Genomic DNA, 23,709 nt, shown 5'->3' with positions numbered 1-23,709 from the left:
CTGTAGACATTAAGTTATGATCTTCTATCTGGTTGATTAGAAGCAGCCTGTGGATTTAGCTGCACGAGTGAAACATCAACAACAGTTCTTCTATTGCTCCTGTTGGATTGTAACATGTTTAGAGTGACTACCTCATAACTAGTCTCTGTGGGTGGTCCTGGTGTCCATTAGTGAACCCTTGTAAAGGTTAGCGTGTGTTGTATGACGCTGACCATCTCAACGAGTCAGTGGTGCGGAAGAAACCCACACGGTAGTGTGGTGGTCTCTTTTTGGCCGAGGGGGGCGGTAGAGCGCGCACGAGCGGTTAGACTACGTAGAACACAAGAAGAAGGGAGTGAAAGAAGAAAACTAAAAGAAGGACGAGAGGAGACAACAGTGCTGCTTCTGTGCAGGTTCAATTGAAACGCATTTGAGGAACCGGTGATTGTGGACCATGCTGAGGGCTTGTCTGAGAGGAGCTAATGCCACAGCCCGGGTAAGTCTCGTGCCGCCGCATCTGGAACCTCTTTCACTACCGCGAGCCTCCATGTTGGCATTAGCCACTCAGTGACCCACACGGGCTGCCCAAGGTGCCGGAGTGGATCGGACTGTAGAGACGTCTCATTGTTAATGTCCACATGTTACATAACGTTAGCTCCTCACAATGATCACGGCTCCTTAGTCGTCGTTAGGTCGTCAGCTAAAAGCTGCAGAAAACGAGGCTTCATGTCGGTGCTAGCTGGTTAGCTCCTAGTGACATATGGCTAATGACATTTCAACCCCAAGTAAGCTAACGAGTTGAGCTAACGCTAGCTGAGTTTGAGTGAGCGGGATGCTGAGGCACAGGAGACTGTGCACGAGCCTTCGTATCTCTTTATTTAAGATTTAATTATTTCCTGTCCGTAAAAACGAAATGCTAATATATATATATATATATATATATATATATATATATATATATATATATATTCTGTTGCTTATCTTTGCAATCTTTAAACAATCATAACGCTGATTGATTTCTGGATTAGAGACTGTATTGTCCACCTCAGTGGAAACTTAATTTTGGCTTCTCCCATACAGTTGTTTTTAATGCCAATTGTGTCTTGGTTAAAAAACGAATGTATTTCAAATATTTGATGTACACATTGGTTCGAGTGGTGTTTAGACATAATTGGCCTCATATTTGCTGAAGGGTTGGTTACATCCAAGAGGATGGCATACAACAGGACTTTATTGTCCACCTCAGTGAAATTATCTTTAGTACAACAAAACAGAACCTCAGTGATTTGCATGAGAACAAGTAGCATATCAAACTAATGTGGTAAAAGGAACGTCAAACGCTCCATCACTGGTGTCTCTGTGTCTGCTGTAGTAGCTCCCTGTTCAGAGGGGAGAGAGAGACATTACCGCAAACATCCCTGTGAAGCATTATCTGAAGGGTCATCACTTTCACTTTCACCATCAGATAGTCTCAGAAAAGGCTGTATAACAACAACAATTCAATTAAGTTTTTGTAAAGCCCAAAATCACAAATTATCCTCAGAGGGATCCACAATCGATGAAACAGAAGGAGGAAGAGAGAGAGGGGGCGGCATCAGCAGGGCCATGGCAGGAGACAGGGCCATGGAGGCAGGAGGCTTTGCAAAAGAGGCCAGACCAATGAGGCAGGAGGCAGGGCCATTGGGAAGGAGGCAAGGCCCAGGCCAGGGGCTTGATGCAGGAAGCAGGGGCAAGGAGTCAGGACCAGCTCCGGAGTCAGGACCAGCTCCAGACACAGCCAGGTCCAATGGACCCTATGAGACGAGAACACACAAAGACTCCGGGGAAGAAGTAGAGTTAGTAATGTGCAATGAAGAGACTTAAATTCATCCATAAGCCTATAGCAGCATATCAAGGGGCTGGACCATGGCAAACCTGATTCAGCCCTAACTATAAGCACTATCAAACAGGAAAGTCTTAAGTCTATTCTTGAATGAGGTGCCTCCCGCACTGAGAGTGGAAGCTGGTTCCATAAAAGAGGAGCTTGATAACTGAAGGCTCTGGCTCCCATCCTACTTTTTAGGACTCTAGGAACCACAAGTAGCCCCGCATTTAGTGAGCAGCTCTCTAGTGGGGCAATATGGTACTACAAGCTCCTTAAGATATGATGGTGCATCACCAATCAAGGCTTTGTAGGTGAGGAGAAGAATTTTAAATGTGATTCTTGATTTTACAGGGAGCCAGTGCAGAGCAGCTAATACAGGAGTCATGTGATCTCAACAATGAGAGAATACATTTATTACTCGCAGCACAAAATAAGTGCAAAATAATGTAGAATTTCTGAATGATTCTCTGGCATAGAAACAGGTATTTGTCTGTCTGTCTCTTCTGTTGACTGTACCTTCTCTTCTTTGTCGTTTCCCTTCTGTCTCTGGTGTGTATGTACATCTGTGTATGTACTCTTTCTGTCCACCTGTCCTGCTCTCTAGAAGAACTGCAGGAGAAGTCCTCTAACCAATCTGCAACAATGCCGGCACTACACAGCAGGAGAGAGCAGGTCTCACACACACACACACACACACGCTCCCAGCTGAGGGTCATAAATACAGCAGCAAGTTTTGGGACAAACCTCTGTTTTTTTGGCAGCGAGACTAAAAATAAATATCATAAATACATACATTTATATGACATTGGGTTACATTACAGTTGCTCCTATTCTAGAATGGATGCAATTGATGCAATTTCTTGGAGAAATTATAAGAAAATGTAAATAAGAAATAAGTTGGTACAATACATAAATATGTAAATTGGGTACACTATAATAACAGCAATGTGAATGATATTATAATAGTGTAACAAATGAGTAAACAAGAGAGTTGGTTTGAATACACACAGTGTTGATGCCAGAGTGGAATTATTGTACTGTCAGTATTTTACAGTTAAAAATCAAATTATGAAGCTATAGCTGCTGATGGGGGTAAACATAATAGATATATGTTGTGTGTGTATATACATTTACAACACTTAACAATCAAATCAACCCAATATGACAATATACAATGTCTAGATTAGTTTGATTAGTTGAGTAGATTTCTGTACGTGTACGGAGGGTGCTCCATGACCAACACAAAACCCCTCGTGGTCAGTAGGAACAGCCTCGAGGGAGACTGCCTGCTGGGATGGCACTAATAGTCCTATATAATACTACAGGGGGGAGGTGGGTAGGGGGAGGGCGCGGCGCTGGTTTGGAATTGGGCCTTAAATGAGTATAACGTAATGATGACGACGTCCGCTTCATTTCTCCCTGCTGTCCTCTTCCACCACAGTGGGGCTGCTAAAGTGGTTGCTGCTGGCCTGGTGACAGTAGGCGGGGGCGTTGGAGGTGCAATACTCTACGCAAAATGGGACCACAAGTTCAGAGCCGCCGTGGAGAACAATGTTCCATACTCAGACTGGCTCCTGGGTTTGGCTCTGGGACCCGCTTCTCAAGGTGGCGTCAAGAAACAGGTGAGGATTGATTCCCAAGACGTGAACTCTGGATTCTCTTCTTCATTAGATCAGACCGTTTTGAGAAATGAACGGGGGGGCGTGAAAGAGAAATAAATCCCCTCCGACAGCTGGAAAATATATAAATCCATTTATTTAGATTACAGATGTGCTGAGCAGTAACAAAGCACCCATATCAGGACCACACTTTAATGGATCAGTATCGGCTCAAATATGATCCAAGCAGAACATGGGAGTGAGTTTGTTTGTGAATATGAATAATTATTTGATGCACCGTGATTGACTCTGTTCTGGCTCAGGTTTGCAGAATCCACTGAGCTACTTGCAGTAACAAATCCATTTGATCTCATCTCAAGCTCAGTTTACAAACCTTCAGGTAGCGCCTTCTCATTTTTAGCAGGTTCAAATGATGAACGTTGCTGCCGGCAAGTCATATCACTGCTTCGAGTTTCATTCTGTGAGAAGCCGGATGACGGTTTGTGTGCTCTCTGATGCAGATGTCTGCACGTGACAAAGCTTGTTTATGAGGCTAGAGTCTTTCTGGAACACGACTGTCAGCTGCTAGTGGGTGTTTCTATCATCCCAACCACTCTTCCCTCCAAAATATTAGCTCTCAGAATTGCTGTCACTCAGATGGGTTCATCTGGGGTTTCTCCTGCTTCACGTTCCACCAGCTAGGTTCTTATATATTTTTCATCTTCAGTCGCTGACCCTTGTCTTTTGTTAAAGCAGAATAAATATCTTAATAGACAGTACAGAATAAAACTTAATTGTGTTAACTTACTGAGTCTTTCCCCGCTCGGACCCAGACTCTTTTATTGAGGATAAATGTGCACAGTTGATCTATATCTTACATGAATCGTGGTATCAGAGCTCCATCTTTCATTCACGTGCGAGCCAAACTCAAAGTGAACAAACTGTGTCTCTTGGAACCGAAACCGAGTTTTCCATCTCGGTCGCACAACTCAGAGTTCAGGGTCGGGCTCAGACTTTGTTAAACCTGCTTTCTATGACAGGTCCCTGATTGTGATATGTGACACTGTACAAAAACCTGTTGAGACCCTCAGGCCTCAGTTAAAATGTCTGCCTATGCTGCTGTGTAGACGGAGATGGACCAGCCTTCCTCTATGATAGAGAAACCGGTGAAGGCACCCAAAGCGAAGAAGGGGAAGGAGGCAGAGAGTCCAGCCAAAGAGACGAGTCCCTTCCCATCACAGCCTGCACAGAGCATAGAGGGTACGTCTGTACATCATTTATGAGTCCGAACCAAACCCCTCTTGATACTCTGGACTTCAGTTATTGCCTTTGACCAGGAGGAGCTAAGGGCTCAGGTAGACAAAACAACACCAACATGTAACCAGCCAGCTGGTTGTGTAGATGATTGTGTCATTGAAAAAGGATAGAAATGAGAGTTGGTGTCTACGGGCTTGAGGAGTTCGTTGATGGTGGAAAACAGCGTTTTGGGGTTGATTTGTGTTGCCCTTTGGTCCTTTCGGGGATAAGGTCTATTGTCTGCAAAATGTAACTTTGTTTAAGCAAAAAAACCAGAATTCACTGCCTCTACGCTTTACTCCTCAGAGTGGCTGATGACAATAATCCCGAGTACAGTCCTATAAGACTTCTGCAGCGGTAGACTGTAGTTTGTAGTCTAGACAATGTCCTTTACAGCCTGTAGAGCATGCTGTAATGCAACCAACCACAACTAACTCTGATAAATACTACCATACAAGTGAAGCTGTTGGTGCAGAACGTTGATCTAGTTTTATTTTTCTATTGAACAACATTTACATTTCTTCACCTTGTGAGTCGTCATGTCTAAATGAGGTCTTGGAGACACCAACTGTAGCAGAAAGTACAACAGAGGAGGTAGAGAGTACTTTGCTCCCCATCCCCCTGTTCTCTCTTGAACATAACTTAGTCATTCCAAACTGTTGTCGATGACATGCAATAACTCTCTGTAACCTCTGTGTTTGTGTCCCATCCAGAGGCTTCAGCAGAAGCTAGTCACATCATCTCAGCCATCAGTGAGATCCCTACAGTCCCTGCTCCATGTGACACAGAGGCAGCAGCAGTCAAAGGTAACGCCGTCCAGCTGTACACATGATATCTGAACGCTAGGTTGGTAATGTTGAAAAACAACCAGATTTTTAGAAAGTAAACAACGGAGCTTTCCAACAAAGCTAGCTAGCAGCACTAGCTAAGTCTGGCCCTAACTCAATCTCCACCCTCCGACTTTGAGGCGTGTTCTGGTTTAGGGCGAATCCACCGTCAAACCGTCTCAGACATTGAGCCCTTATATGAAGAGCGTTGTGACGTTAAACTCAGGCTTACCAGGTGAAGCCCACAGGCATAAAAACAACAAGGTAAGCAAAGAGGATATACAACTGTACACAGAAACATTAAGGATGAAGATGGAACATAAAACACATGAAAGTAGAGACTATATTACACACATTTAATCTAATCATCAACTAGTTCTTTTAATTTGTTGGTGAACCTTTTTTGACAAATGAGTAAATGAATTACTTCTCATCTCGTTAGTCAAGATCCGATCAGAGGAATAATAAAAAATAAATAGAAATACGCCCAGTTATTGACGTTGTCAAGGTAACCTTTGCACTCCTTTAGTGTTCAGGGTACTCAGGGGGGACATTGGGGTTGGGCCACTGACAGCTCTTCTCTTCAGTAGTCCATTCAGCCCAAATGAAATGATTGGACAGGTTGGATGGAAGTACAAAGCTAATGTTAGGCTATGAACGTGTTACTATACACCATATAGACTGAACAACCAGATTACAATGTGTCTGTCTGCATGTTTTCTCTAGAGGAGTGCAAAGAGTGCCATGACCATCAGGAGCCTCCAGTGACAGCAATGGTTCACCCTGATGCTGAGGCCCCACTGAGAGAGAGACCAGTTGAGGAAGTGGCAGCTAGACTGGCTCAACAAGACCTGGAGGAACAGGACACCGTAGCATGTAGGCTGGAAAACACGCACACGCACACAACTACTATAGCAGTTACATGTCAACCACCTAAATAAGTGGGAACATGTGTAATAGTGTAATTAACTGGCATCATACATTATACTTTTAGGTGAAATAATTGTACCACTTCAACAGAAATGATGGAAAACCCATATTTCTATTTTCAATCTGCACACCTTTATAACTTTGTCAGAAACATTACGATTCTATTATTGTCCTTTGTGCTCTTTAGCTTTCAGAATGACTTGTCCTTCAGCTCCTCTGCTCTGCATCCGACTCTCGGTCTCATGTTTTCTGTCTGTCTGTGTCTGACTGTTTGCAGCTGTATCAGCTAGTCTTGAGGACTTCCTGGCCAGCTCGGCTAAAGCTACACTGCAGGCCATTGGAGCTCAGGAGACAGCCCTGCAGGCGATAGCACGGCACACACACTCACTGAAGGAGGCTATGGAAGCAGAGGTATATAACATGTTTATAGTATGTTTTAGTGTTGGAGACTCCAAAGGCTCCAGGTACATAGTAATCAGGGCCAGGACGGTTCAGTTCCATCGTTATCACCATCGACTTTTCCGCGTGATGGCAGAGATGAGGATCAAACATTATTACACAAGGACGATAAAGATCTCCATCCACCCATCCATGTCCTTCTGTGTATCCGTATCTGGGGGCTGTGTCGTGGTGGCAGCAGGGCATTCCACAAGTTCTTCTACAACTAACTGACACCGAAGGAGTTCAGAGGGCGTACTGATCCGATGCTTGACCCACTTGGAAGCGGACGAGCAGCGGCTCTCCTCTGAACTCTCTCTCGATGTCTGAATCACGCTATCCTTGAGGCTGAGCCCAGCCGCCGTACGAAGGAAGCTCATTTTGGCTGCTTCTTTCGGTCACTGCCCAAATCTCATCACCATAGATGAGGGTTTGTAGACCGACTGGTAAATTGAAAGCTTTGCCTTCCGGCTCAGCCCCCTCTTCACCACAAGCTCTGGTGGAAGTTCACTCATGATTTGTCGACACTGCCTTGCCTTGTTCTTTCTGCAGACCACACAGCTGTCTACAATTTTCTTGGCATGTCTTCTGCCTTTTATCACCCAGGCTTTTTTCCTCGTTCTGAGAAGGGTCCCCGCCACTCCCTCATGGCTTGTGTTATGGGCTTCTTGTGTCAACAATGTAGACACCCATGCTTCATATGGCAAAACTGCCACTGCAGTCTTGTCATCATCAAACATCTGAATCCTTCCTCCACAAACAAGATGTCCAGAGTCTAAATCTTTGTACACTGCCAATCTGCTTAGAGTCGTGTCTGGAAAAATGACACTTTCCTGGGCTGCGAGAAAGAAGTCTCTGAGTGCATCTTTACGTTCTTCCACAGTTAGCACAGCTCCCTTGGTCTTTTCCTTGAGTGACCTTGCCTCCCACTTTGACTGACCTCTGGGCTGACCCACGAAACCTGGGATGAACCTCTTTCAGAAGGTCTCAGAGAAGAAGCTATTCAGCTTTTTGAGGAGTATGTGCAGCTTGGACAAAATAGATTCCAGAGGAGCCTCACCCCAGAGGACTGGACAGGCAAACCATGGGGGATCACATTCTCAGACGGAAGTGACAAAACCTATGGAGCTGTGATGTATTTGAGGTGGGAGACAAGTGAAGGAGTTGAAGTCCGATTTGTGGAATCGAAAGCCAAGCTTACACCCAGAAGACTTCAAGTTTGACAGCTACCCATACAAAAGACTCCAAAGTATTCAAGGAGAGGTCAGCAGATTCTGGAAGAAGTGGTGTCAGTTGGCTGGTCCTAATCTGTTTGTAAGAAACAAGTGGCACACAAAGGAGCGAAATGTTGCAGTAGGAGATGTGGTATGGCTGGCTGACCAAAATGCCCTGAGAGGTCAGTACAAGGTGGCTAGAGTGGTCAGTGTCAACGCTGATAGGAAAGGCATCGTAAGGGATGTACATGTGAGAACTTTTCCCAGCTACCCCGTCCCAGTCAAAAACAAACAAAGAAGGAAGGAACCAAGAGGCTCTTAACAAAAATCCCTGCGACAATTCTGCATAGGGATATCAGACGCCTAGTCATCCTACTACTCATTGAAGAACAAGCAGAAGCTTGAAAGACTGGTGTGACCTCCCTGGGTTTAAAAAACCAGGAGCTCAAGTGGGAGGTGTTGAGACAAAATGGTGTAATTCTCCAATTTTGCCATTAGTCAGGTTTCTAAAAGACTGCAAATCCCACAATGCACCACTGGCAGGCCAGTGCAGGATGCTAATTACTTTAAGTTGGAACACCTGCGATTGTAAGGGTCTCTCAGTGAATCTCTCTCTCTCTCTCTCTCTCTCTAGAAAGAGAGATGTTTAAAGTTTATTTACATTTACACAAACTTTTGTGTTTTGAAGGTTTTTAACCTGATGAATCAACCAGCCAACAACTAAACAAATGAATATTGAGCTGTGTAGGAAAGAGTTGTCCCGTGCGTCCTTTGGGGTTCATGTGCCAGGTCATTTCAAGTTGGGCAAAAGTTGAAGCAACCACGTAGGAACTTGACAGACCTTTCCAAGCTCCCACCTCCGTGCTCAGGCTGCACCAATCTGCCTGTTGAATTCACGCTCTGTTTCACCTTCACGTGTTCAAATGGAATGCAACATCGCTACAAAACATTGTACCAGTGTTTCCACTTGTAATGGGCATCGTGATTGTTTTGCAGTTGACTGATACAGTTCATATTACATCCAGGTCCCACCTGAGGAGAAGTCGGCCCAGTGGAAGGATCTGGAAGCCGCTCTAGCTGATAGAACCTCTGCTGTGAATGATGCTGGGACTGCTCTGTTGAATGCCAAGTAAGACATCTCACACACACCTGCTGAGCTCCTTTGCTCATCATGCTAGGTTTAGACACTCCTCTCCCTCTTCAGATACGTGGCTCTGTGATACGTGACTTCTCTAAACCGTCCTCCTCTCCCCTGTCTAGTGAAGCTCTGGACAGTCTCAAGTCAGAGATTGACAAGTCTAAAGGGCTCAAGGTCTCTGCTGTTCGCCCCCTGGTTTTAGCAGCAGAGGAGAATCTCCATAACATGGTGGTGGACTTGGACAAAGTGGTCACTAAGGTAAGGACAATATTTTGGACATTCTGTCTCTTTAGAATATCTACATCGCATTGAATGAGACCCTTGAATCTATGCTTACATGATTGGCTGAAATGGAACTAGCCATCTGATTTCCCTTTAATGCATTTGTGAATGGAGTCAAGTCACACGCACACGTAGTAAAGTTCACGAGAACATTTCTATTTGTTTGTAAATGCAGGTTTCCCTTTTTGTGTGTATTTGTTTTTAGGTCCAGTCTGCAGAGTCAGAATCTAAGATCGTCTCCCAGTACAGTGAACTGGTTAATGAAGCCAAACTACAGTTCCAGAGGGAAGTAAGCAGCCTTACACCAGAGATCCAGGCCAACTGGAAGGGGCTCAGTAAGACCACACACACACACACACACACACACACACACACCCACAAAGAAGAAAGTTCCTGCATCCCATCCATAATCATAACCCCTATATCAGGGGTCACTAACAGGCGGTCCGGGTCTGGACCCAGACGCTGTTGTCTCTGGACCGAAAACCGATAGATAATCAAGAATTATTAAAGATTCATGTTTCGCTTCTATTTCCCCGGCGCAGCTTTTCTAGCCTTTATGGCTCTTGTTCAGCGGTCCAGGAAACGCACCGACCAATTACACGCGTTGTAAATCCTCTCACGGGATGCTACTCAACCAATCGTGTGTATTCCGTTAAGCCCCGCCCTCGACTCGGGTGCCGTATTCATTCACACAGGAGCGACAGGAGACCCAATAGATGGAAAAAGTACGCAAGTCAGAGAAGTGATTTCACGCTCCAAAAAGAGAAACGTGGACATCTTAACCAGAGCATTTAACCAAGAATGTACAGACTCTTATATGTTTATTATTCCCACAACAGTTCAACAGCGTTTAATAATATACAGACTCTTGTATGTTTATTGTTCCCACAACAGTTCAACAGCGTTTAATAATGTACAGACTCTTGTATGTTTATTGTTCCCACAACAGTTCAAAAGTAGTATGTCTCGTACGTTCAGCGATATTAATGCAGCGATATGAAGCTCCACTACGAGACAAAGCTCACATCTTATGAGCAAATATACCGACTCGCATCCGAAATGAGGGCACAGAAAAATAAGAGCCCAATATGATCATGATTCTGACACATGAATTAACTGATCAACAATGATGTGAACAGAGAGAGAAATGATCTGAAACAAGTGGTTTAATAACCACATAAAGTCCCTGCACACGCATTTCTCTTTTTAAAATAACAATATAATATCTTGGCTCTTTTGATTGACATCGCTTGACGCCCGAATAAACTGAATTCATAGCTGCAGGACAATTCAGTTAAATTATTTTTTCTAAAACTGAGTACTTTATTTTTTTCGTATTCTTTCATAAGCCTTTATCTTATAAAGTATTTATTATCAGAGTATGTATTATTCAAATTTAATCTGGTTCAATTGGACATTTGTAGTGTATCCTCTATATCTATACTGGTTCATAGTGTATCCTCTATATCTATACTGGTTCATAGTGTATCCTCTATATCTATACTGGTTCATAGTGTATCCTCTATATCTATGGGATGGAATTGTGATACACTTATGCTCTCTCACACCTGAGGCGGAGTTCTTCAGATGAAACCAGTTCTCTTTGTGTGTTAGCTGGTAAACTGTCAGCGGATGACCTGAACGCCCTGATCGCCCACGCTCACCGTCGCATTGACCAGCTGAACCGAGAGCTGGCTGAGCAGAGAGTCAGGGAGCAGATCCACATTGATGCATCGCTGGAGCAGCAGAAGCTGGAGGACCAGAAAGCCCTGGAGAAAGCTGTTCTCACTGCCGTGCAGCACATCAAGGAGGACACCCGGCTGGAGCATGAGAGGAAGGTAAGGAGGGATACGAGAGGTTCAGGAGTTGACTGTTCTTATCAATGCAACTTTGTGGGGCGACTGTGGGTCAGTGGTGGGTAGTGGTCAGTAGCAAGACACTTAACCCTGCATTGCTCCCCGTAGCTGTGTCTACGGTGTATAATGTAAAGTGTCTTTGAGTATCTAGAAAAGCACTATTTAAATGAAATGGATTATTATTAAACCATGTGTGTGTACGCAAAGCTGTCTGAATTAAGGGACGTGATGGAGGCAGAGATGAGGACTCAGCTCAGGCGTCAGGCAGCTGCTCACACGGACCACGTCCAAGATGTCCTCAAAGTCCAGGAGCAGGAGTTGAGAGCTGATGCTGAACAGGTACCCACACAGCAGCCACACGCTTCACACACACATGAGTACATGATTTGTCTGTTGGGCGTCAGTACTTCATCTACTGGTCTTCTTTGATCATATACCTCATTAAAGCAAGAATGCAGTCAGACTCTGTCAGAGGGCACTCTGTGTGGCCAGGACGGGTGTATAGATGAAGCCACGTCCACAGCTGTGTGTTGTGTTCAGGTCCTGGGCAGCAAGATGCTGGAGCAGGAGACCTCCTACCGTCAGCTAAGCCAGGAGCAGCTGGATAACTTCACTCTGGACATGAACACTGCCTACGCAAGACTGAAGGGGATGGAGGAGGCCATAGACAGTGAGACACACACACACACACACACACAAAACTTTCTGTAAAAAGTCCTTTGGAATTGTTCAACCAATACTGTATTGAACAGAGTAACTGCAGCCAGTCTGTCATCTGATGGTAGTGTAACTTATAACAATGCATCATAATTCACATCCTAGCCTGTAATATACTTAGTTACACTCCACCACTGTGTGGAGAAGCTGCTGGAGCCTGAACATCAGTCACATTTAGAATGAATGTTAATTAACTGTAGTTGACACTGAAGTGAGAGCTAACTGGCTTTGATACACCATGTTGTTACTTCTAAGGCAGGATGATTTAACAGCCATTTTCAGTAATTTTCCTATAATATAAGAAAGTCTAAATATATTAATAATGTGAGTAACTCCCCTCAGACCTGTTGTTATTGGCCTGGTAGCAGAGCAATACATGGGAATAATGTGGGTTATTAAGTCTGGACATGCATGAACGTTTGCACATCACTGCTCAGTGGTTTATTCATGACGTATTGAAAGACTGTACAGGTGTGGACTTGGTTCATGTAAACCCTTTCCTGTCTTCTGAATGCAGGCCATGTGGTCGCCGAGGAGGAGGCCCGCAAAGCCCACCAGCTCTGGCTCTCTGTGGAGGCTCTCAACTACTCATTAAAGACGGTGGAGGCTGACTCCCCCACTGTGCCTCTGGAGGGCGCTGCTCAGGCCGTGCGAGACAGCTGCCACGACAATGACTTTGCCTTGGCTCTGGCAACGGCCCTTCCGGAAGAATCCCTGCAGCGCGGCGTGTACAGCGAGGCCTCCCTCCGCGCCCGCTTCAACTCCCTTCGATCGCTGGCCCGCCGCGTCGCCCTCGTCGATGAAACTCACAACTCCTTGTACCAGTATTTCTTGTCCTACCTTCAAGCGGCACTGCTGTTCGAGGCCAAACAGGAAGCCCCGCCCAGCCAGCTGAGTGGAGAGGATTTAGACCCATTCAAGCTTCTGTCATATGCTAGCTTCTGCTTAGAGCATGGGGATCTGGAGCTGGCAGCTAAACTGGTCAACCAGTTGAGAGGAGAGGCCAGGAGAGTGGTGGAGGACTGGCTGACTGAAGCCAGACTTACACTGGAGACCAGGCAGGTGGTCAGTCTGCTGTCTGCTTATGCCAATGCTGTGGGGCTAGGGACCACCCAGGCTCCCTAGGTAGCCACGCTTGTAACCTGGCAACCATCCATTGAAAGTCCCTCTGTTGAGCTGATGTTTGATGCTCACTAGAGATTATCAGTGGTGTATTCCTCGAAGTTAACCAAGTGATTTATGTTCAGATGTCACATCATTGTTTTAAAGTCACTATGGAGGATATTTTGAATAATTGAATTAATGCACTTATCAATCTAGTCTTGTCAATTTCGATCCACAGGTTTGGGTCAGGTATTTATTCTGCCTCCCCCTAAATCCCTCCCCTACCCCCACCCAGCCCTCCTCTGACCCTGAATGAAGCCTCACACTAAAGAATACGCCATGCTGCATTTCTTTTTGTCAATACTGCACCAATAAATCATAAACTATGCTGTCTGTTCAATGTTTTATTTCCTCCACAACTATGTTCCTGTTACAATAACTGAGGAAAGATAACCCAGTCTATTACAACATGTATCTTCATGTTTTCATTATTCCAAAGGGTACTTACCCGTCTCATTTAGAGATTCAGTGACCAGCTCAGGAAAAAAGCAGAACCAGATCCACTACCTTCAGGGTGGTCCCGGTGATGGTCTTCCTCGTAGAACTTCCAGCACAAATGAAGTCAGCTGGCTGAAAGGAGGGGCAGATCGGTCCAGCTTTTGGTCGGGCGTAGGGTTTCTGGAGGATTAAGGTTTACAAGCCCACATGAGGACCTGGAGTCCAGTACACTAGTGGCCTCATCACCTCTGAGGGGAGCAGCACCACCATGTCAGATGGAACGTTTAGGACGGGATTAGATCTTGTTTATTGGAGCTGAGTTTATCCAACACTGTCAATCTCTGGTATCGATTGAAGCTTTAAACTGTTTAAAGGACTTGTGTGGTCAAAGCTATTTGTATAAACAGGTTGATCCTGAACAGAGGTGGTGGTGAAGTGATGAACACAGCTGAATATGTCAGCAGATCTATGAAAGACTGATCAAAGAATGAATATTAAAACACTCATGGAAATGCTGCTGCTTTTGAGGGTTTAAAGGGTACTTTTCTTGAACCGCCATCGTATTGGGATGTGAACGAGATACAAAAAAAAAACACAACTTTGTATGGAAACGTGGGACTTCATGTGAACTTTAAGAAACCATAAAGCCAGAAGGAGCAGAGGACCAGAGTGTGTTGTTGTGATGTGAGACACTGCCATCTACTGGCAGTGCAGTGTACTGGGCCTCAGAGGTGTCTACATCATAGTGAGACCACATTAACATACATCAGAACCTTTTGTTTGACTGGTCACAACAATACAAGACACTGTCATTGCAACAACTACTTTATTACCATCCTCATATCCATACAGTCATTTATGAAATGTGACCTGCATTTAGGAGCAGGGGGCCGTTGCAAAACATCTCCAGAAAATCATGACTGTCCCGGACAAAAGGGACCAAGAGGACACAGACTTGTTGGATGTGAGGCCTCTGCAGGACGGGAGGGGTCTGGGTGGAGATCTGTTCCATCAGGAATGGTCCCCATCTTCTACCAGGGGTCCAGTCCTCTCAGGGGTCCTCTCAGGGTTCAGTCCTATCAGGGGTCCAATCCTGTCAGAGGTCCAGTCCTCTCAGGGTTCAGTCCTCTCAGGGGTCCAATCCTCTCAGGGTTCAGACCTCTCAGGGGTCCTCTCAGGGTTCAGTCCTCTCAGGGGTCCAATCCTCTCAGGGGTCCTCTCAGGGTTCAGTCCTCTCAGGGGTCCAATCCTGTCAGAGGTCCAGTCCTCTCAGGGGTCCAGTCCTTTCAGGGGTCCGGTCCTCTCAGGGGTCCGGTCCTCTCAGAGTCCAGTCCTATCAGAGGTCCAGTCCTCTCAGGGGTTCGGTCCTGTCAGGGTCCAGTCCTGTCAGAGGTCCAGTCTTCGCAGGGGTCCAGTCCTGTCAGAGGTCCAGTCGTCTCAGGGGTCCAGTCCTCTCAGGGGTCCGGTCCTCTCAGGGGTTCGGTCCTGTCAGAGGTCCAGTCCTCTCAGGGTCCAGTCCTGTCAGAGGTCCAGTCCTCTCAGGGGTCCTTGCAGGGGTCCAGTCCTGTCAGAGGTCCAGTCCTCTCAGGGGTTCGGTCCTGTCAGAGGTCCAGTCCTCTCAGGGGTTCGGTCCTCTCAGGAGTCCAGTCCTTTCAGGGGTCCGGTCCTTTCAGGGGTTCGGTCGTGTCAGAGGTCCAGTCCTGTCAGAGGTCCAGTCCTCTCAGGGGTCCTCGCAGGGGTCCAGTCCTGTCAGAGGTCCAGTCCTCTCAGGGGTTCGGTCCTCTCAGGGGTCCGGTCCTCTCAGGGGTCCAGTCCTGTCAGGGTCCAGTCCTGTCAGAGGTCCAGTCCTCTCAGGGGTCCAGTCCTGTCAGAGGTCCGGTCCTCTCAGGGGTTCGGTCCTGTCAGAGGTCCAGTCCTCTCAGGGGTTCGGTCCTGTCAGAGGTCCGGTCCTCTCAGGGGTTCGGTCCTGTCAGAGGTCCAGTCCTCTCAGAGGTCCAGTCCTCTCAGGGGTCCTTGCAGGGGTCCAGTCCTGTCAGAGGTCCAGTCCTCTCAGAGGTCCAGTCCTCTCAGGGTCCAGTCCTGTCAGAGGTCCAGTCCTCTCAGGGGTTCGGTCCTGTCAGAGGTCCAGTCCTCTCAGGCGTTCGGTCCTCTCAGGAGTCCAGTCCTTTCAGGGGTCCGGTCCTTTCAGGGGTTCGGTCGTGTCAGAGGTCCAGTCCTGTCAGAGGTCCAGTCCTCTCAGGGGTCCTCGCAGGGGTCCAGTCCTGTCAGAGGTCCAGTCCTCTCAGGGGTCCAGTCCTGTCAGAGGTCCAGTCCTCTCAGGGGTCCCCTGAGAGGACTGGACCTCTGACAGGACTGGACCTCAGGGGTTCGGTCCTGTCAGAGGTCCAGTCCTCTCAGGGTTCAGTCCTCTCAGGGGTCCAGTCCTGTCAGGGTCCAGTCCTCTCAGGGGTCCTCGCAGGGGTCCAGTCCTGTCAGAGGTCCAGTCCTCTCAGGGGTCCAGTCCTGTCAGAGGTCCAGTCCTCTCAGGGTCCAGTCCTGTCAGAGGTCCGGTCCTCTCAGGGATTCGGTCCTCTCAGGAGTCCAGTCCTTTCGGGGGTCCGGTCCTTTCAGGGGTTCGGTCGTGTCAGAGGTCCAGTCCTCTCAGGGGTCCAGTCCTGTCAGAGGTCCAGTCCTCTCAGGGGTCCTCGCAGGGGTCCAGTCCTGTCAGAGGTCCAGTCCTCTCAGGGGTCCTCTCAGGGGTCCAGTCCTGTCAGGGTCCAGTCCTGTCAGAGGTCCAGTCCTTTCGGGGGTCCGGTCCTTTCAGGGGTTCGGTCGTGTCAGAGGTCCAGTCCTGTCAGAGGTCCAGTCCTCTCAGGGGTCCTCGCAGGGGTCCAGTCCTGTCAGAGGTCCAGTCCTCTCAGGGGTCCGGTCCTGTCAGGGGTCCGGTCCTCTCAGGGGTTCGGTCCTGTCAGAGGTCCAGTCCTCTCAGGGTTCAGTCCTCTCAGGGGTCCAGTCCTGTCAGGGTCCAGTCCTGTCAGAGGTCCAGTCCTCTCAGGGGTCCTTGCAGGGGTCCAGTCCTGTCAGAGGTCCAGTCCTCTCAGGGGTCCAGTCCTGTCAGAGGTCCAGTCCTCTCAGGGTCCAGTCCTGTCAGAGGTCCAGTCCTCTCAGGGGTTCGGTCCTCTCAGGGGTCCGGTCCTCTCAGGGGTCCAGTCCTCTCAGGGGTCCGGTCCTCTCAGGGGTTCGGTCCTGTCAGAGGTCCAGTCCTCTCAGGGTCCAGTCCTGTCAGAGGTCCAGTCCTCTCAGGGGTCCTTGCAGGGGTCCAGTCCTGTCAGAGGTCCAGTCCTCTCAGGGTCCAGTCCTGTCAGAGGTCCAGTCCTCTCAGGGGTCCTTGCAGGGGTCCAGTCCTGTCAGAGGTCCAGTCCTCTCAGGGGTTCGGTCCTGTCAGAGGTCCAGTCCTCTCAGGGGTTCGGTCCTCTCAGGAGTCCAGTCCTTTCAGGGGTCCGGTCCTTTCAGGGGTTCGGTCGTGTCAGAGGTCCAGTCCTGTCAGAGGTCCAGTCCTCTCAGGGGTCCTCGCAGGGGTCCAGTCCTGTCAGAGGTCCAGTCCTCTCAGGGGTCCAGTCCTCTCAGAGGTCCAGTCCTCTCAGGGGTCCGGTCCTCTCAGGGGTTCGGTCCTGTCAGAGGTCCAGTCCTCTCAGGGTTCAGTCCTCTCAGGGGTCCAGTCCTGTCAGGGTCCAGTCCTGTCAGAGATCCAGTCCTCTCAGGGGTCCTGTCAGAGGTCCAGTCCTCTCAGGGGTCCAGTCCTGTCAGAGGTCCAGTCCTCTCAGGGGTTCGGTCCTCTCAGGGGTCCAGTCCTGTCAGAGGTCCAGTCCTCTCAGGGGTTCGGTCTTCTCAGGGGTCCGGTCCTCTCAGGGGTCCAGTCCTGTCAGGGTCCAGTCCTGTCAGAGGTCCAGTCCTCTCAGGGGTCCTGTCAGAGGTCCAGTCCTGTCAGGGGTCCAGTCCTGTCAGAGGTCCGGTCCTCTCAGGGGTTCGGTCCTCTCAGGAGTCCAGTCCTTTCGGGGGTCCGGTCCTTTCAGGGGTTCGGTCGTGTCAGAGGTCCAGTCCTCTCAGGGCTCCAGTCCTGTCAGAGTTCCAGTCCTCTCAGGGGTCCTCGCAGGGGTCCAGTCCTGTCAGAGGTCCAGTCCTCTCAGGGGTCCGGTCCTCTCAGGGGTTCGGTCCTGTCAGAGGTCCAGTCCTCTCAGGGTACAGTCCTCTCAGGGGTCCAGTCCTGTCAGGGTCCAGTCCTGTCAGAGGTCCAGTCCTCTCAGGGGTCCTCGCAGGGGTCCAGTCCTGTCAGAGGTCCAGTCCTGTCAGAGGTCCAGTCCTCTCAGGGTCCAGTCCTGTCAGAGGTCCAGTCCTCTCAGGGGTTCGGTCCTCTCAGGGGTCCGGTCCTCTCAGGGGTCCAGTCCTGTCAGGGTCCAGTCCTGTCAGAGGTCCAGTCCTCTCAGGGGTCCAGTCCTGTCAGAGGTCCGGTCCTCTCAGGGGTTCGGTCCTGTCAGAGGTCCAGTCCTCTCAGGGGTTCGGTCCTGTCAGAGGTCCGGTCCTCTCAGGGGTTCGGTCCTGTCAGAGGTCCAGTCCTCTCAGAGGTCCAGTCCTCTCAGGGGTCCTTGCAGGGGTCCAGTCCTGTCAGAGGTCCAGTCCTCTCAGAGGTCCAGTCCTCTCAGGGTCCAGTCCTGTCAGAGGTCCAGTCCTCTCAGGGGTTCGGTCCTGTCAGAGGTCCAGTCCTCTCAGGGGTTCGGTCCTCTCAGGAGTCCAGTCCTTTCAGGGGTCCGGTCCTTTCAGGGGTTCGGTCGTGTCAGAGGTCCAGTCCTGTCAGAGGTCCAGTCCTCTCAGGGGTCCCCTGAGAGGACCGGACCTCTGACAGGACTGGACCTCAGGGGTTCGGTCCTCTCAGGGGTCCAGTCCTGTCAGGGTCCAGTCCTCTCAGGGGTCCTCGCAGGGGTCCAGTCCTGTCAGAGGTCCAGTCCTCTCAGGGGTCCAGTCCTGTCAGAGGTCCAGTCCTCTCAGGGTCCAGTCCTGTCAGAGGTCCAGTCCTCTCAGGGGTTCGGTCCTCTCAGGGGTCCGGTCCTCTCAGGGGTCCGGTCCTGTCAGGGTCCAGTCCTGTCAGAGGTCCAGTCCTCTCAGGGGTCCTCGCAGGGGTCCAGTCCTGTCAGAGGTCCAGTCCTCTCAGGGGTCCAGTCCTGTCAGAGGTCCGGTCCTCTCAGGGGTTCGGTCCTCTCAGGAGTCCAGTCCTTTCGGGGGTCCGGTCCTTTCAGGGGTTCGGTCGTGTCAGAGGTCCAGTCCTCTCAGGGGTCCAGTCCTGTCAGAGGTCCAGTCCTCTCAGGGGTCCTCGCAGGGGTCCAGTCCTGTCAGAGGTCCAGTCCTCTCAGGGGTCCAGTCCTGTCAGGGTCCAGTCCTGTCAGAGGTCCAGTCCTCTCAGGAGTCCAGTCCTTTCGGGGGTCCGGTCCTTTCAGGGGTTCGGTCGTGTCAGAGGTCCAGTCCTGTCAGAGGTCCAGTCCTCTCAGGGGTCCTCGCAGGGGTCCAGTCCTGTCAGAGGTCCAGTCCTCTCAGGGGTCCGGTCCTGTCAGGGGTCCGGTCCTCTCAGGGGTCCGGTCCTCTCAGGGGTTCGGTCCTGTCAGAGGTCCAGGCCTTTTCAGGGTTCAGTCCTCTCAGGGGTCCAGTCCTGTCAGGGTCCAGTCCTGTCAGAGGTCCAGTCCTCTCAGGGGTCCTTGCAGGGGTCCAGTCCTGTCAGAGGTCCAGTCCTCTCAGGGGTCCAGTCCTGTCAGAGGTCCAGTCCTCTCAGGGTCCAGTCCTGTCAGAGGTCCAGTCCTCTCAGGGGTTCGGTCCTCTCAGGGGTCCGGTCCTCTCAGGGGTCCAGTCCTGTCAGGGTCCAGTCCTGTCAGAGGTCCAGTCCTCTCAGGGGTCCTCGCAGGGGTCCAGTCCTGTCAGAGGTCCAGTCCTCTCAGGGGTCCAGTCCTGTCAGAGGTCCGGTCCTCTCAGGGGTTCGGTCCTGTCAGAGGTCCAGTCCTCTCAGGGGTCCGGTCCTCTCAGGGGTTCGGTCCTCTCAGGGGTTCGGTCCTGTCAGAGGTCCAGTCCTCTCAGGGGGTTCAGTCCTCTCAGGGGGTCCAGTCCTGTCACGGGGTCCAGTCCTCTCAGAGGTCCAGTCCTCTCAGGGGGTCCAGTCCTCTCAGGGGGTTCAGTCCTCTTAGGGGTCCAGTCTTGTGGTTCTCTCCTGTGATACCAGTTAGTTCAGTAACTGGTATCACAGCTGGTAAATTCTTCCCTGATGGTGTGAAATGATAGAAGGTACTACCCTTCTATCATTTCACACCATCAGGGAAGAATTTACCAGCGTTAGATAAGTGATATTATGTACTATGAAATACTATACTATGACATTTCATGACATGTAAACTATGACTCAAACAATGACATTTTGTGATATTCCATACTATAAATATATATATATACTATGACATTTTATGACATTTATACTGGCATTTTATTACATGTATACGTTGACCTTTACTATATTCAGATTTTTTTTTACATACTACATATATATAATTATTTTTTTATACAAACTATATTATAATTGTTAGGACTTCTGAACATACAATGATATTTTATGACATGACATATCACGACTCTTTTATATCATGACGGTTTTCAATATACTATTCATGACTCTGGACATTCAATGCTATTTCTTTGTAATTAGTTTTTATGACATACTATACTATGATTTGGTATACAAAGTATAAAGGTTATATACTATACTATGACTTTTTTAATGAAATACTATGACATTTATATTGCATATGGTATTTGTTTGAAGGCAAAACATTAGAAATACAGGGAAATGTAACTGAAAAATACAAAATGATCTATAATTCATGAAGTCTACTACTATATATATATACAAACTATACTATGACATTTGTTTTAGGACTTTTGTATGACCGTAATTATGACCCAATTTCCAAATGATCACGTTTGAGAATGTTTTTATCAGAACTCTCAATCAGGTTTTAGAAACACATATTTAATGATGTTGCTGCTGCATTAGAGAACAAGCTGAATAACAGATCTTTTTATTGATTTATCAAAGGCTTCAAAATGTATATATATATATACATACACACGTATATATATACACACGTATATATATATACATACATATATATACACATATATATGTGTATATATATATATATATATATATATATACGTGTATATATGTATATATATACACATACATATATATACACATATATATGGGTATATATATATATACGTGTGTATATATGTGTATATATACACACATATATATACACATATATGTATGTATAAATATATATATATATATATACACACGTATGTATATATATATATATATACATATATATGTGTATATATATATATATATATATATGTCCTAGACCATTTAAAAACTTACCTTTAATTGATCTAAATTATGGTTAAATTCAGATGAAACAAAAATGTAAAACTTGGCCTCCTATGCAAACCTTGATTTATGATAAACCTTGTTATTCAATTTCAATTCAGTTTATTTGTATAGCCCAATATCACAAATTACAAATTTGCCTCAGAGGGCTTTACAATCTGTACACATACGACATCCCTGACCTTTGACCTCACATCGGATCAGGAAAAACTCCCCAAAAATAACCTTTGACAGGGAAAAAAGGGAAGAAACCTTCAGGAGAGCAACAGAGGAGGATCCCTCTCCCCGGATGGACAGAAGCAATAGATGTCATGTGTACAGAATGAACAGCATTTACAAAGTTACATAAACACATTACATGAATATGACAATGTATGAATTGAACTCCAATCCATGAAACAGAATGAGGTAGAGAGGAGGGGGGGCGGGGCATCAGCAGGGCCAACGCGGGAGGCCGGCTCACCAGCATCAGACACCTCCAGGTCCAATGGACCCTATGAGACGTGAAGTCACAACGACTCCGGGGAGGAAGCAGAGTTAATAAGGTGCAATGGAGAGATGTAAATTCATCCATAAGGAGAGAGAGAAGATGAGATAGGTGCTCAGTGTATCCTAAAACATCCCCCAGCAGCCTATAAGCCTATAGCAGCATATCAAGGGGCTCGACCGGGGCAAACCTGATTCAGCCCTAACTATAAGCACTATCAAACAGGAAAGTCTTAAGTCTATTCTTGAATGAGGTGACTGTGTCTGCCTCCCGGACTGAAAGTGGAAGCTGGTTCCATAAAAGAGGAGCTTGATAACTGAAGGCTCTGGCTCCCATCCTACTTTTTAGGACTCTAGGAACCACAAGTAGCCCCGCATTTAGTGAGCGCAGCTCTCTAGTGGGGCAATATGGTACTACAAGCTCCTTAAGATATGATGGTGCATCACCAATCAAGGCTTTGTAGGTGAGGAGAAGAATTTTAAATGTGATTCTTGATTTTACAGGGAGCCAGTGCAGCGCAGCTAATACAGGAGTAATGTGATCTCTTTTGTTAGTTTTTGTGAGTACACGAGCTGCAGCATTCTGGATCAACTGGAGGGATTTAAGAGACTTATTAGAGCAGCCTGATAATAAGGAGTTGCAGTAATCTAGTCTGGAAGTAACAAACGCGTGAACCAGCTTTTCTGCATCTTTTTGAGACAAGATGTGCCTGATTTTTGAAATGTTACGTAGATGAAAAAATGAAATCCTTGAGATTTGCTTAACGTGGGAGTTAAAGGACAAGTCTCGGTCAAAGATAACTCCTAGATTCTTTACAGTGGTGTTGATCTAATAATTGATCTCTGAGGTGTTCAGGGCCCAGTAAAATAACTTCAGTTTTGTCTGAGTTTAACATCAGGAAGTTGCAGGTCATCCATGTTTTTATGTCTTCAAGACATTCTTGAATGTTAGCGAGCTGGTTGGTCTCCTCTGGTTTGATCGATAGATATAATTGAGTATCGTCTGCATAGCAATGAAAGTTTATGCAGCGTTTCCTGATAATATTGCCCAAAGGAAGCATATATAAGGTAAATAAAATTGGTCCAAGCACAGAACCTTGTGGAACTCCGTGATTAACGTTGGTGGTCATTGAGGCTTCATCGTTTACAAATACAAATTGAGATCGATCTGATAAATAGGATTTAAACCAACTTAGTGCGGTACCTGAAATGCCAATCGACTGATCCAGTCTCTGTAATAGGATGTCATGATCAATGGTGTCGAACGCAGCACTAAGGTCTAATAATACCAGTACGGAGATGAGTCCTTTATCTGATGCAATTAGGAGGTAATTTGTAATTTTCACCAGTGCTGTCTCTGTGCTGTGGTGTTTTCTAAATCCTGACTAAAACTCCTCAAATAAACTATTCTGATGTAGGAAGTCGCACAACTGATTTGCGACTACTTTCTCAAGGATCTTAGAGAGGAAGGGAAGGTTAGATATTGGTCTGTAGTTAGTCAACACCTCTGGATTAAGAGTGGGCTTTTTCAGGAGAGGTTTAATTACAGCTACTTTGAAGGAATGTGGTACATGGCCTGTTAGCAAAGACACATTAACAATATCCAGCAGAGAGGTGCCAATTAAAGGCAACACGTCTTTAAGCAGCCTCGTTGGGATGGGGTCCAAGAGACAGGTAGACGGTTTAGAAGTAGAAACCATTGAGGACAATTGGTCTAGGTTAATGGGAGAAAAGCTATCCAAATATACACCAGGGCATACAGCCGTTTCCAAGGCCACTCAGATCGGCAGTAGTTAAGGGCAAGAGAGCATCAATCTTGCCTCTAATAGTTCAAATCTTTTCATTGAAGAAGTTCACGAAGTCATTACTACTGAGGTCTATAGGAATACACGGCTCCACAGAGCTGTGACTCTCTGTCAGCCTGGCTACAGTGCTAAAGAGAACCCTGGGGTTGTTCTTATTTTTCTCTATTACTGATGAGTAATAGGCTGCTCTGGCATTACGGAGAGCCTTTTTA

At 47.5% G+C, this 23,709-nt stretch overlaps 1 protein-coding gene across 2 annotated transcripts; it reads left to right on the top strand.

The window, feature by feature from the left end:
• The first annotated feature begins 298 nt into the window (after positions 1 to 298).
• On the top strand, positions 299 to 13,634 carry immt (inner membrane protein, mitochondrial (mitofilin)). Of its 2 annotated transcripts, none has more exons than XM_034543489.1 (14): positions 299 to 475; positions 2,451 to 2,515; positions 3,285 to 3,465; positions 4,569 to 4,701; positions 5,451 to 5,543; positions 6,291 to 6,440; positions 6,772 to 6,905; positions 9,172 to 9,275; positions 9,407 to 9,542; positions 9,772 to 9,901; positions 11,184 to 11,407; positions 11,633 to 11,764; positions 11,966 to 12,095; positions 12,660 to 13,634. In XM_034543489.1, exons 1-14 carry the CDS (start codon positions 434 to 436, stop codon positions 13,265 to 13,267), a joined length of 2,262 nt encoding a protein of 753 aa, XP_034399380.1. In that variant the 5' UTR covers positions 299 to 433; the 3' UTR covers positions 13,268 to 13,634. The 2 variants fall into 2 exon arrangements, with proteins under 2 accessions (XP_034399380.1, XP_034399379.1); XM_034543488.1 differs by having other exon boundaries at positions 300 to 475; positions 2,448 to 2,515.
• The last annotated feature ends 10,075 nt before the right edge of the window (positions 13,635 to 23,709 follow it).

The sequence above is a fragment of the Cyclopterus lumpus genome, chromosome 10, assembly GCF_009769545.1.
Source record: "Cyclopterus lumpus isolate fCycLum1 chromosome 10, fCycLum1.pri, whole genome shotgun sequence".
Lineage (NCBI taxonomy): Eukaryota > Metazoa > Chordata > Actinopteri > Perciformes > Cyclopteridae > Cyclopterus > Cyclopterus lumpus.
The sequence above is the reverse complement of the archived record's forward strand: the minus strand, read 5'-3'. Positions and strand labels throughout refer to the sequence as shown.

What these genes read in the sequence shown, in the direction of transcription:
- immt (XM_034543488.1), top strand. Translation starts at nt 434, where the DNA reads ATGCTGAGGGCTTGTCTGAGAGGAGCTAATGCCACAGCCCGG. An exon ending in GCCTGCACAGAGCATAGAGG is followed by an intron (nt 4,702 to 5,450) that starts GTACGTCTGTAC and finishes TGTCCCATCCAG; the next exon opens with AGGCTTCAGCAGAAGCTAGT. An exon ending in TGAGAGCTGATGCTGAACAG is followed by an intron (nt 11,765 to 11,965) that starts GTACCCACACAG and finishes TGTTGTGTTCAG; the next exon opens with GTCCTGGGCAGCAAGATGCT.